The sequence below is a fragment of the Sinocyclocheilus rhinocerous genome, unplaced genomic scaffold (assembly GCF_001515625.1).
Source record: "Sinocyclocheilus rhinocerous isolate Xijiao unplaced genomic scaffold, SAMN03320098_v1.1 scaffold3377, whole genome shotgun sequence".
Classification (NCBI taxonomy): Eukaryota; Metazoa; Chordata; class Actinopteri; order Cypriniformes; family Cyprinidae; genus Sinocyclocheilus; species Sinocyclocheilus rhinocerous.
The window spans coordinates 243,899-256,139 of record NW_015654499.1 but is presented as its reverse complement, the minus strand read 5'-3'; the positions used below and the strand labels follow the sequence as shown (position 1 = coordinate 256,139).

Here is a 12,241-nt window from a genome sequence, read left to right as displayed (position 1 = left end):
CGTTTTAGGTAGGTGTGGCTGACTCTTAACTTTTGTAAAGAATATCTCTTTGAATTTGAGACTTTAGTCTTTGCAACTTTACAGATCTTCTTTATGCACCAAGAGCTTGTAACACTCCAAAGAGAAAGGAAAACTTGAAATCGCATCATATGACCCCTTTAATGATGCTGTATTTTATTATTATTTATTATTATTTTATTGCTTTATTACGATATCAGAACAATTGTATAATTTTTTTAAACTTTTTTAATGCTCCTCCAAAAATATCAAAATTATTTTTAATACATAATTTGCTCCTCATAGAGGAGCTGCATTCAAGTCATTGAATGTATGAATTGCATTTTAATGCACGTTTAATAGATTGGTCTTTTTGCATGTGATGTGAGCATAGCTGAGAGGCTATCATGCTGCACTGAGACCCAGCATTTTCTGAAAATGTTCCCAAGCCAAGTAATTGGTATATCCCCTCTTATAGGAGGCCATGATGTTACCAGCTCAGATCCTTGCAATGTTTTTCTCTGCCATTTCTGAATTCAGTTTGTTCATTCATGCATCACTGTTTTCAGCCCCCGGTGCAACATCCTGTTCTGACAGAGTGGCTTGAGTTTCTCTCCTCCAATCCGAACATCTGACATCACAAAATTTACTCCAGCCCTGATCTTCTGGTTTGACTTCATCGTGAATGTCAAGGCCTGTGTCAGAGTCTATTATATTACACATAATCCATTTGCATTGTACAGTTCTAGTTGTATTGTTTATACTACATATAAATGAATGTTTGTGTCTGCATTGTGAGTCATAAAGTATTTTCAGACTTTATCTAACCAACCCAGACTGCCATTATTATTATTATTATTATTATAATTATTATTTGCATAAATAACCTGTGGTTACTTGGGGAAAAGTAATCTGATTACGTAACTAGCGTTACTTGTAATGCGTTACCCCCAACACTGGTGCCAAAGGATTGGAAAAATCAGCCTTTCAATTTAAGATTCATACTGTATGTTTTCAAGTAGCAAAGAGCTCTGCATTGTTCACCTCAGTAAATACAGGTCACATGACATCTCTCAGCAGTGTAGTTTAAATGTCATGTTTGTGTCTATTAAAAAAACAAAAAGGTACATAAAATGAATCTAAAATGTATTAAATGGCATCCGGTTTTCACTTCCCTCTGATTTACAGTCAGCTCTTGTTTTTCCACACTAGAGGGCAGCACTTCCTGTGAAAAGCATCACATGCATATGGTTCCATCCGCTATGGTCTGACATAACAGGTTAGGTAACGATTTAGACTATATCTGGAGACTCAAGTTTGTTCTTCTGCTGCCTGCATATTTAATCCCCCCTTTTTTTAACTACACAACAGTTGTGTAGAATCATTGTTCACTTCTGAAGTGTTGTATATTTCCATCTCAGACACGAAAAGCTGCTATCACGTTGGCTTCTGGCCACCCCCGGGCTTGTTATGAAACAAGAGATCAAATTCACAGTCATTTTTTACTTCCTGTGGTTGTTCTGACATACTCCACTTGGCACTTAGAGCATGACTCCACTTTCTGAACTAGTTATCCGCCGTCAGGCGCTGCACAACAGGAGCTGCTCTCATTGGCCAAATAAGATGTGAGGTTTGCTCTGGATTTGGCCAATAGGGAGCTGTGAAAGTGATTATGAGGGCACAATGACCCAGTTCTGGGTCCATGTGTGTGGAGAGCACTCGCATATTCTTGGTTTATTCTGGTGCCTGCAATAAGAAAGGGCCTGGACTACGTGATGTGCTTAGACAATCACCTTTTTAGATCAGATAATGACTTTTGACCTTTTGAGTCCTTCGTAATCACCTCAGTAAACTATTGCTTTCTGTCCCTCTGGTTTATCCTGAATAAAATCTGGTTTTGTGTATGTAATAAAAGCCTTAAAAAGATCTTATACAGAATTTGTAGTATCTCGTAATCAGTATTTTTTTTGCATAGCTAATTGAACATACTTTCCTTTTTTCGTTTCACATCGCTTTGTCATTTTAAAAAAGTGCCAGTTTATTTCTTGGTAGTATTTACTCAAGTCAGTGTAATGAGTTGATTTATAATTAATGAGGGTAGGTATTGTGTTTTTTCCCCATTTTTTCCCTCACTTGCTCAATGTTTTCTGATTACTCGTGTTTACTGTTATTGAATGTTTTAACTTTTTGCAAAAACTTTCCTGTATTTCCTGTGGTAGGTATAGTGATTCTATTGTGTGTTAAGGATTCAGTATTATTTAATGTCACGTATGTAAATTTCCACTTTTTTCCCTTGATCTATGTATAACCGTTCAAATGCTTGGGGTTGGGGTTTTATATATATATATATATATACACACACACACACACACATATATGTGTGCAGTGAAATATTTTTACAATATACATTAACTTTTCTATTTATTTATATTTCTTTCTTTTTTTTGCGCTGAATAAAGTATTATCAAATTGAACTGATCCCAAAATTTTGAACATAAAGTACTAGTTTAATTCTCAGTCCTGTTTAATGTTAGAGCTTATGGAAAAGAATTGGCATAATTTTCTGTCTTCCATACTTGGTACACACATCAGCTCCCACTAGAGGACCCACCTTAACCTTACTATTGAGGACAGCGATGATACATTTTGCCTAGTGCTCTCTTGACATTGAAAAGCAACTTCTTAGTATACCTAGTATACTATATATAGTACTTTATGTAATAAACGTGTTCAGTACAGATAAACCAACATTTATTCAAGATGCAAGTTAAAAACATTACATAGAGATATTTCTTCCAGATATCTACTTGAAAAAGATAAAACACTACATTCTTGTTTCATAAAATGCCTTTATGAAGAAAACAACTGAAATACATGTCTTGATATTCTATAATATGCATACACTCTACTTATATATCTGTGCTTGAATAGATTTATCATCTGTGTTGAGCATGTGAACATTACAAAAAATATATATATATTATACATTTTAAAACATTTAAAGTATGTATATCATATTTACACATATTTTACAAAGTCACAGGGATGTGAATGTGTGTGAATGTTCATACCACGCATAGCTTGCATTATAGTTACAATGATCATAATTTTCTCTGAGTGTGGGTATAGCAGGAACCCAGGACGGACTGGGTATGAGGAGACGCTTGACGGTTTTGTGCTGTCGTCCCCTCTCTGGAAGTGGCCTGGAGATCCTTCTGGCCTGGCTGTGACTCCTTGCAAGAGGCATTTTGCACTTGTTCCCCATGTAGATGCAGTCCAAATGTGAGTGTTTTTGTCTGCTTTATTATTAGCTTAATCTTACCACCCATTTCAGGTAAGTACTGAAATTGGCTCAAGGACCCTTTAATCTGCCCTATATGGTTATCAAGCCATAAACCGACTGACCGACCATTAGACACCAAAGCGTCCCTTTAAATGTGTCATCAAGTGCTTTTAAGTACCTTAGGCATGAGTTTGCTTTCTGGTGGGTTCTCTTGGAAAAGAGTTCTAATGTTTGTGCCCGTTCTGTCTTTCAGTGACCCACTTTCACCAGCTTCTTGCAACCTCAGGCGTCAATGCGGAAAGAGAGCAGCTTCTCTGAGTGCATGTTATTCAGCGTGCGCAGGTCAGGAAGTTTGAGCAGCAGCTTGGTGAATCGGGAGGTGTCATTAGGGGCGTTCTTGCTGACGAGGGTTCGGAGAGCCCGGATTAAACTTTCCTGAAGCATCTCCACTGAATTCACGTTTTCAATGCCAAAACGGTCTGTGCAACAGAAACAAACAATGACAGATTGAATTAATTAGTAGATCAAACTAAGGTACTTTTGTGTTCCACAGAAGAAAGATATTTTTGAAGGTTTGGAATGACATGATTTGATTTATCCTATTAAAGGTATAGTTCACTCAAAAATGAAAACTCTGTCATCATTTATCAACCCTCATGTTGTTTCAAACTCAAGGCTTTGGTTGATCTTCACAAATTAAGACATTTTTATGAAACCCGAGAGATTTCTGTCCATCCATTGAAGTTCCAGGTAACCAAAAGGTCATAAATCATCATATAAAGCGATCATATTGTTTCAAAAGACTTGGATTAAACTGCTCAATTCATATGGATTAGTTTTACAATGACTTTTTTGGATCTTCTAAGTTTTGGTTACATAGACTTTCAATGGAGGAAGAGAAACCTCTGAGGTTTCATTAAAAATATCTGAATTTGTGTTTCGAACATCAACCAAAGTCTTATGGGTTTGGAACAACATGAGGGTGAGTAAATGATCACAGTTTTCATTTTTGAGTGAACTTTCCCTTTAACACTAGTATGCAACCTACCTGCAGACACCAGCACGACTGCAGTGAAGAGCCCCAGTTCTTCTGCTGAGAGCTCTAATGCATTGAGTTTTTCACTGAAGTCGAACATGGTTCCCAGCAGATTGCCCATGCCCATGCTTTTCAGGGCCTCCAGGCTGTAAGTGATGCCTGAGATGAACGTTACGGTTCTCTCTTTTACGTTGAACAGAGAGGAGAAGCGCACCATGAGGACCTGCAGGAGATAATCAAAAACAAATACGCACTTAGTAAAACCATCAAGGCGTAACTGGCATCGTGGTCTTGACACAAATCAGATGTTTTAAATAAAACACCATCAACTTACCTCAAACGTTCCGGCCTTCAGCAAAGTGACCTGGTCGTTCTGGGGTAGCGTGCTAAACCCTGGGATGTGTTTGGCGAACTCCACCACCTCTCGCACCGCTGGGGTGAAGCTAAGAGAGAAGTCTTCCCAGATTTCCTGTGGTGTTTTGTTGGGGTCTGAGTAAGGATGCATGTTCATTGGGCAAGCCTGGAAAAAAGGAATCATCGTCACTTCCAAGTCTTATTTACTTGGTAATCACCTTTAGAGTCATTGATTTAAATATCAAAGGTCTTACCAGCAGAATCTCCTTGCGTTTTTTCCACGGACAGTTCTGCCCCTGGGAGCTGCTGTTCATCTCCTGACTGTGGTGGACGCCAAAGAGGTTACTGTTTGGAGGTCGCTGGCTGTTGTTATTGTGCTGATGATGTTGCCCAGGTGCTTGGGAGGCTTGAAAATGGAGGCCACTGTCTGGTGGCACCTCGAAGTTGTTACAGTGATGAGCGACATTATTATCATGGTGGTAGATGGTGTTGTGGCCATTGAGGTGGTATTCAGTCATGCAGCGGTTTCTGCTTCGGTTGTCCAGCTCATCGTTTTGGGGCAGCAGTGCTGGACCTAACTTATCATGGGCGTAGACGAAGGTCTCACGGTGTGCTCTGGTTATGGCAGCAATGGTTTTGTCTACACCTGGACTGGAGCACAGTGGTGGAGAAGAAGTCAGAGATGGGGGACTCCGAGCCAGCTGCACCGATGGGGAGGTTGGGGTCGGAGGGGAAGGGGACGGTGCTATGGGCACTGCGGGGGGCTGGGCTTGCAGTCCCACTGTAAGCCGCGGGCACGGAGATGAGGAAGAGGAAGAGCAGGGGGTGTTGGATGTGATGCTCGCCAGCTGGAATTCATTCTGAAGCTGGATGTTCACCATGTTGTTCATGGCGTTCTGCATCTCGGCCAGCATACGCTGTTTCTCGCGTTTTGGGATACGGCCGAAACGAACAGCTAGGGGTTAAGAAAGCACAGAAAATGTCACAGATTCGTCATATTTATGTTGTATGTCAATGCTCTGTTTAGAAAAGTTTCAAGGGATGTAGGATATAATGGTTCCATATCAAATACCGGGTGATATTTAATTTTTATTTTTAATCTATCGGTATCAGCTGATATTGGATATGTAGTTGTGTGTGTGTGCTCATTTTACCCCATTTTTACATTACTTTAGCCATAATCTTTTGCTTCAAAGTTAATCTTACAAACAAACACTAATAACGTAAAAACATATTTTACTTTTAATATTGCTTAATATTAATACTAATATTAGTAATATTACTTTTAAGTGTAATATTTAGCAAATATCAGAGTTAATATAAATTGTTATACTGTACAATCATGTGTTAGTTTTTAAATAGTATAAATAAAGAAAATAAATTTTATTAATTTTAATATTTGTATTTATTGGTTATAACATTTTTGAAAGATATCGGCTTATCTGTAGCATTCAGAATTCTAATATCGGCGCATCCCTAAATTTTTCTGTAACTGTTTCTCTGTATTTCTCTAAGTTTGGTTGTATAGATATTTACCGTCACGGGACATTCCCACAGACAGACACTTTTTGAAACGGCACTGCTGGCACCGGTTCCGGTTGATCCTCATAATGGTACAGGTTTCATTCTTCAGGCACTTTTTGTACTGGATATTCTGCTGGATGCTGCGTCGAAAGAACCCCTACAGACAACGCAGATAACGTAAATGTTATTTCTTTTCTTTTTTTTTCCAATTAATGCTTCTTTATAAAAAAATTAAATATTTACAATTAGTAAACTTTTTAAAAGATTAAAAAAAAAAATGCCATCACTATTTTAATGGTGCATGTGTATGTAAATCAATGCTGTTGTCTTACCTTGCATCCCTCACAGGCATGGACACCATAGTGAAAACCGGATGCCACGTCGCCACACACTTTGCACAGCAACACCATTCCATTCAGCTCTGGGTGGAAAGCCAGATGTTATAATCCTTCTCCTGGATACCATACTATACATTATTCAGGTAAAATATGTTTTTTATTGCTTACTAGTAAGGGTGGCAACTGATTTGTGGGGTGAATTGCGTGCACTTCCACCATCTTCGCGGCCTCTTGGGGATCCACCAGAGCATGATGAGTTTCCGTCCTCTCCTGATCCTGAACTCGAGCTGCTGCTGCTGTTGCTACTGCTGCTGGTGTACATACGTGAGAAATCATGGGATCCATTGGGGGATGGTGGGAACGAAGAGCCAAAGCAGGGTTGTGTAAGGGACTGTAGGCTGCTGTTGGAATTCTCACTGTACATGAACACAGGGCTGGTGCGGTTGGGAGAGCCTCCACACGAGCCGATGTACGATATTACCCCACCTAGTGACAGAAAAGAAAGTCACATTTACTAGATAGTCCTCATTGCTGCAATGTGGGAACACACAAAGAGGGAGTTGAAAATGTTCTCAGGTATTTTTTCTCCTCCCTAAAATGATCTTGCGGGCACATCCTCATTAAAATGTTCCCATAAATACTTTTCTCCGCTATACAAGCAGTTGCACCAAAACAGATGGCGCTATGGAAACAAGGAAGCTGAGGGAGCTATAGAATCTGTTTTTGTGGAAAACAGGGATACTTTCTAGGAACTGTTATTGTAAACTGCATGGGGACATTTAAAAAAAATTACAGCGACCTTTCTTCCTGAGTTTGTGCTTCAGAGGGCGTTTTTAGTGGTTTATAGTTTCAGTGGCACCAGTGTGCCATGTGAACAAGCCACATTTGTCTATTATTTCCGTTTATAAAACACACAACCTTGCATGAAGTGTCAGTAGCACATGCCTAACCACGTGCATTTATGTATGATATTTACAACTCTGTTTTGTTTGAGTTAGATCCTGCTCGTTAGCGTCCATCAGCTCAAATCAGATAAGACTAGTCTTGAGGACTTTGCTCTTGAGGAACAGCGCAGTGTTCTAAAGTTTAAACCTTGGCATTGACTCTAGCCATGTATACTATTCCCTAGCGTCTGGTACTTCCTTCTGCCTTTCCTAACCTCTGGTCCCCTGAAATTAAACACAGTCCTTTGCTCTCGTTTTACAGTTCCCTCCTGCACACCTCATCAATGCACATAATGGAAAACCATGTTTTGGTGAGATTTGTGCTTATGTTGTTCTCCTAAATGATGCCGCAATGGATAGATAGAAAGATAGATATTGCTAAAAACTGGTATTATCATATGAGAGACCAAAGTTTATACCGTAAATACAGTTGAGAGGTCAATTTTAAGAATTATATTGAGAAGTGTTTGCAAGTATAATCTTTACAGCGCTTTGAATGTCAAAGGCAAACTGGTGTAGATGTTACATAACAACTGTACACTAGCACAAAAGGTCAAAAAGTCACTGTGTCAGGTGGAGCCAAGACAGGGAAACGTGCTGTAGCTTTGACTCCATTGTGGTGCTCCAGAAAAACTTGTCTGGCATTAGATTTATCAATGCATGTCCACTAGCCTGCAATTTTGAGTGCACTGTGGATATTTCTGGTATAGTTACATGGCAGCAGTGGTTTCAGATCTTCTCCCTGCTTATGCTCAAAAACATGCTTTTTCTGGCTCCTGGTTGTTTTTCAGTCCAAACACTGACTTTCCTAATCATTCTGTCAAAGGAAATGTGTGAGCACAACACGCGCACGTGTGAGCTTTTGAAGCGCATCATTGGGGAAGCACGCCTCCCCTCCACGTGCGCCACACAAGAACAGCCTTTCAACGAGACTCACTTCATTAGCCACGCCTCTCAAAACACACCCGCTTTTTTAAAAAGCTTCAGCATTTATTTACGCCTACACGCAATGAGCAAGCCTTTTACACTCTACATTAATAAACGCAGTCAGTGTTTACGTTGGGTTCATTACATTTGAACCCACATTACATTTCATAACACTCAAGTCTGGGCGTTGCGGTGAATTTACGACAATAAGGGTGTTGTCAGAAGACGACGCGAACCGGAAAACCTCTCATTCGTGATTAAAACTAAAAACTACAGCGCTCAATAAATAGTAAGCATTAAAAAATACTATTAAACCTTTTCCCGCTACGTTATATAATTTATTAGGTTAACTATGCTGTTAACGGTTGCCAAGCAACAGAACGTTGAATATATAAATATATCAAATATTTGACTTTTGAATAAACGACTGACAATTCACTATCGAGCATTCCAGCCGCGTAATCCGATAAGTAGCTGTCATTTCAACAAACGGTTTCGAACGCGATTCATCCAATTAGACTTGAGTCGAAAATATTCGATAAGGACAAACAAATCCATAGGCTAATTAACCAATTCTAAAACACATTTTCCTCTCTTAGTTGTATTATTAACTAAAGTTAGCCACCACACTCCGCTCATTATAAATGTGTTAAGTCCAAGAATCTATAAAAGGCAGAGGCGGGGATATTTTGTGACGCTGTATTCATGTCAGAGGGAGAAAAAAAACTGTTACGTTAAAGTGGATCAATTTCTTGTCCCACTTTTGCAGTGAACACGGGTTAACGTGATGTCCAGCCCCGCGCATCGCTATTCGGTCCAATCGCAGCGCGCACATGGCTGACTGCAGCGTCACACACAGGTTCGCGCTGGGAGGGCAAACACAGCGCGAGGCGGGATTATGTAATGAGCGCCTGCGCTGACCAATGGCTGTAGTCGGAGAGCGGAGAATGAAAACAAAAAGCACATGGCTAGGAACGGCGGTCCATGTGAATCGAGAGAGTATCTTCGACGCTCGCCTGCATCACAGGGATGTCCGTACACCTGACTTTTCAGTTATGACCTAGTTCCCCGAAATTCACGAGAACACTGTGATGTCCCGTGATGTCCTTGCCATAGTTGGGTATTTACATTCTATGTAGGCTATATCCAGAACTTTTATCACGCCAAATACGACAGAAACATATAAAAGTATGCATACTTCAACAGCCGTTTTCATTTCACACATATTAAGTATTACGTTTTATGAAGGCATACTGAAGTATTTACACACGCTAAAAGCTATTATGTACATATTTAAACATACCTTCGCGATTATTTCAGAGCCATGCGTCATTAAGCTATTACAAAATGACGAGGTACACCGCTAGATCGATTTACTATCATGTCCGGCAGGAAAATTATTATATATCTGTGCCGTTCTACTGCACCAAGCTATGCTTATAAATGTACAGTGTAGATCCGTTGCGCAACATTCAGAAGTGCGTAATACAAATTTACTAGCATGTAATTTGACAGTGAAAAAGCAGAGAGGCGACTGAAAAATAATAATAACAAAATGACCAACGAGACTTTTTCTAAAAGCATTTAGAAAGACTCACCTGTGTTGCTTGTATCTACTGCTGTCGTCATGTTGAGCCCCAGTAAAGTCATGCAGGTTTATGACAGAATCTCCAATGCGACACCCCGAGAGATGCACTATCTCCAGATGCACTTCAGTTTTTCTAACAGATCGGTTCTTCTTTAGGATAAAGTCATAACTGCCACGTAATGACCGTACTAAAACCGCATAAAATATGAGCGCATCTGCTAGATGCTGAGAAAAGATGTGAAACTCTGCGCAAAGACGTCAGGGAAATGTGGTTCATTCAGTAAAAGGGTATCATACGCCAGTGCGCCTGTTACTCGCCCTATCTGTGTCGCTCTGAACTGTTCTGTCAAATCGACCCGGTTTTGCTTTTTGCCTCGTTCTATGGCGCATGGATGAGATGAGCGCAGGCGCACAGTTGCACGAGGCTCGAAATGTGTCCATGTGACCCCATGAGCCTCGTGGCCCAGTGACACAGTTTCTCCAGCACACATTTCGGTACGAATTTAAAAAATCCCCGCGCACGTGGCTGCTGCGGCATTGGGAAATGTAGTCTAATATGAAGAGTTTGAAATCGTCTGTTGTCAAGAGGAATAGTTTGTATGACTGTATCTGGTTTCTTGCGTCTCACGCGTGAAACGTGAAAGTAAGGGGAAGTAAATGTGAAACTCATCGGTACTCCGTGCACATTTATTCAGAATGGTGGAAGATCTTTGCTCTAGCTACAAAAATAATGCAACGATGCATAAAAAAATGTAAACGTGAATATTACAGATCATGTCTAATGTGCCATTTCTAACTTGTTTAATGTCTGATATGATATTATCTGGCAGCAAAAGAGAATTCTTCTGTATTATCACCTAAGTGTATAGATTATTCCATAGAAAAACACGGAGAAATTGCAGAGAAGTATATGATATATATATATATAATATTATTATTAATAACTAGTTGTATAAAAATATAGGCTCATCACTTTTACGATGCACACACAATCATAATGTCAAGTTGTGTTAATGTAAAGTTGTGTTATGGGGGATGGGATAAAATAAGATTGTGTGCACCTACCATATTTTGGTAGGTATAAAAAAACAGAATAAGTCTATGGAATGTCCATATTTAGATAGCTAAGTAAACGTAAAAGTAAGTGCTTGTGTTTTGGAATTCATTGTTATTTAAGTTGTTGTTATTTAATAATTCCACAGCCTAAGAACAATACTGAGACTTCAGAAGATCCTCTATGCTAAACTCATGTGTATATCAGTATATGGACATTGTTCTTAAGGTGGACTTCTTCCCCCCCCCATCTTGCCCTATATGTGTGTGTGTGGTTATAATAGGTAGTTAGGATGCACAAAATCCAAATGTACAAAGTCGTGTGTTTTGGAGTTATTTTGACCATTTTTTTGCGCCTTTTCAGCTTTTGAAGCTATTTTATGGTTATTTTCAAAACAGCAATTTACCCCCAAAGTAAGTTTCCACTGTGTCCCAGATAGAGAGCCTCCCTTAGAGAAAAGCGCACCAGCTTCTGGAAAACCATTATCCTCTTTTGGGGCTCCGGCAGGCACGTGCCAGAGAACAAAACCGTGCTACTTAAAAAAAAAAAAAAAAAGGCCATCTCGCAGCAATAAAAGGAGTCACATCTATTATGTTGACCATGGTGGCGCTGCATGAGCCGCTAGTTGCATTCACGTGAATCATTCTGGCGCCTTATTGCGGGTATGAAAAATCGGTTTCACCTGTATAAGAACAGTGCGTGACCATACACGTGACAAGCGGGTGCAAAACATAAACGTGATGATTCACTGGCGTGGCGAAGAACTGTTTGCACAAGTGTTGCCTGATGTTGTGAACTGACCACGCCTGTCGCTTGTATTTTCGGACTGTATCTTATTGGCAAGTTTTTGAATTTTTGTGCTGGTTGTTTAGACTATCGCGGACACGGATAACAGTGCCTCTGCATAAGCGAGATGGTAAAGTTTTCGTCACGTTTGCACATCACGTTACCTGTGGACCAAACACCATGTAATCGCTTGTGTGAGTGGATTTATAGCTAGTGATGTCCGGTTCGTGAACGAATCGTTAGGTTTAACCGGTTCTTCTTAGTGAACCGGTTGAACCAGTTCACCAAATCGGCTGAATCGTTTGAAACGGTTCGCGTCTCCAGTAAGCATTAATCCACAAATTACTTAAGTTATTCACTTTTTTTACGTGGCTGACACTCCCTCTGAGTTTAAATAAACCAATATCCCG

At 39.9% G+C, this 12,241-nt stretch overlaps 2 protein-coding genes across 2 annotated transcripts in view; one reads left to right on the top strand and one right to left on the bottom strand.

The window, feature by feature from the left end:
- LOC107717212 (uncharacterized) overlaps positions 1–819 on the top strand; it is a 6,348-nt gene extending 5,529 nt beyond the window's left edge. Inside the window, exon 10 of the mRNA XM_016523894.1 lies at positions 567–819. Within this exon, the coding sequence (XP_016379380.1) occupies positions 567–632 (66 nt within the window). The 3' untranslated portion in view covers positions 633–819. The remainder of the gene's footprint in view (positions 1–566) is intronic.
- Positions 820–2,732: 1,913 nt separating this feature from the next.
- On the bottom strand, positions 2,733–10,353 carry LOC107717211 (nuclear receptor subfamily 1 group D member 1-like). Its single transcript, XM_016523893.1, has 8 exons — positions 10,002–10,353; positions 6,701–7,018; positions 6,527–6,615; positions 6,207–6,351; positions 4,925–5,625; positions 4,651–4,836; positions 4,329–4,539; positions 2,733–3,759 (listed from the first exon to the last, which is right to left on the bottom strand). Exons 1-8 carry the CDS (start codon positions 10,051–10,053, stop codon positions 3,563–3,565), a joined length of 1,899 nt encoding a protein of 632 aa, XP_016379379.1. The 5' UTR covers positions 10,054–10,353; the 3' UTR covers positions 2,733–3,562.
- Positions 10,354–12,241: the final 1,888 nt, after the last annotated feature.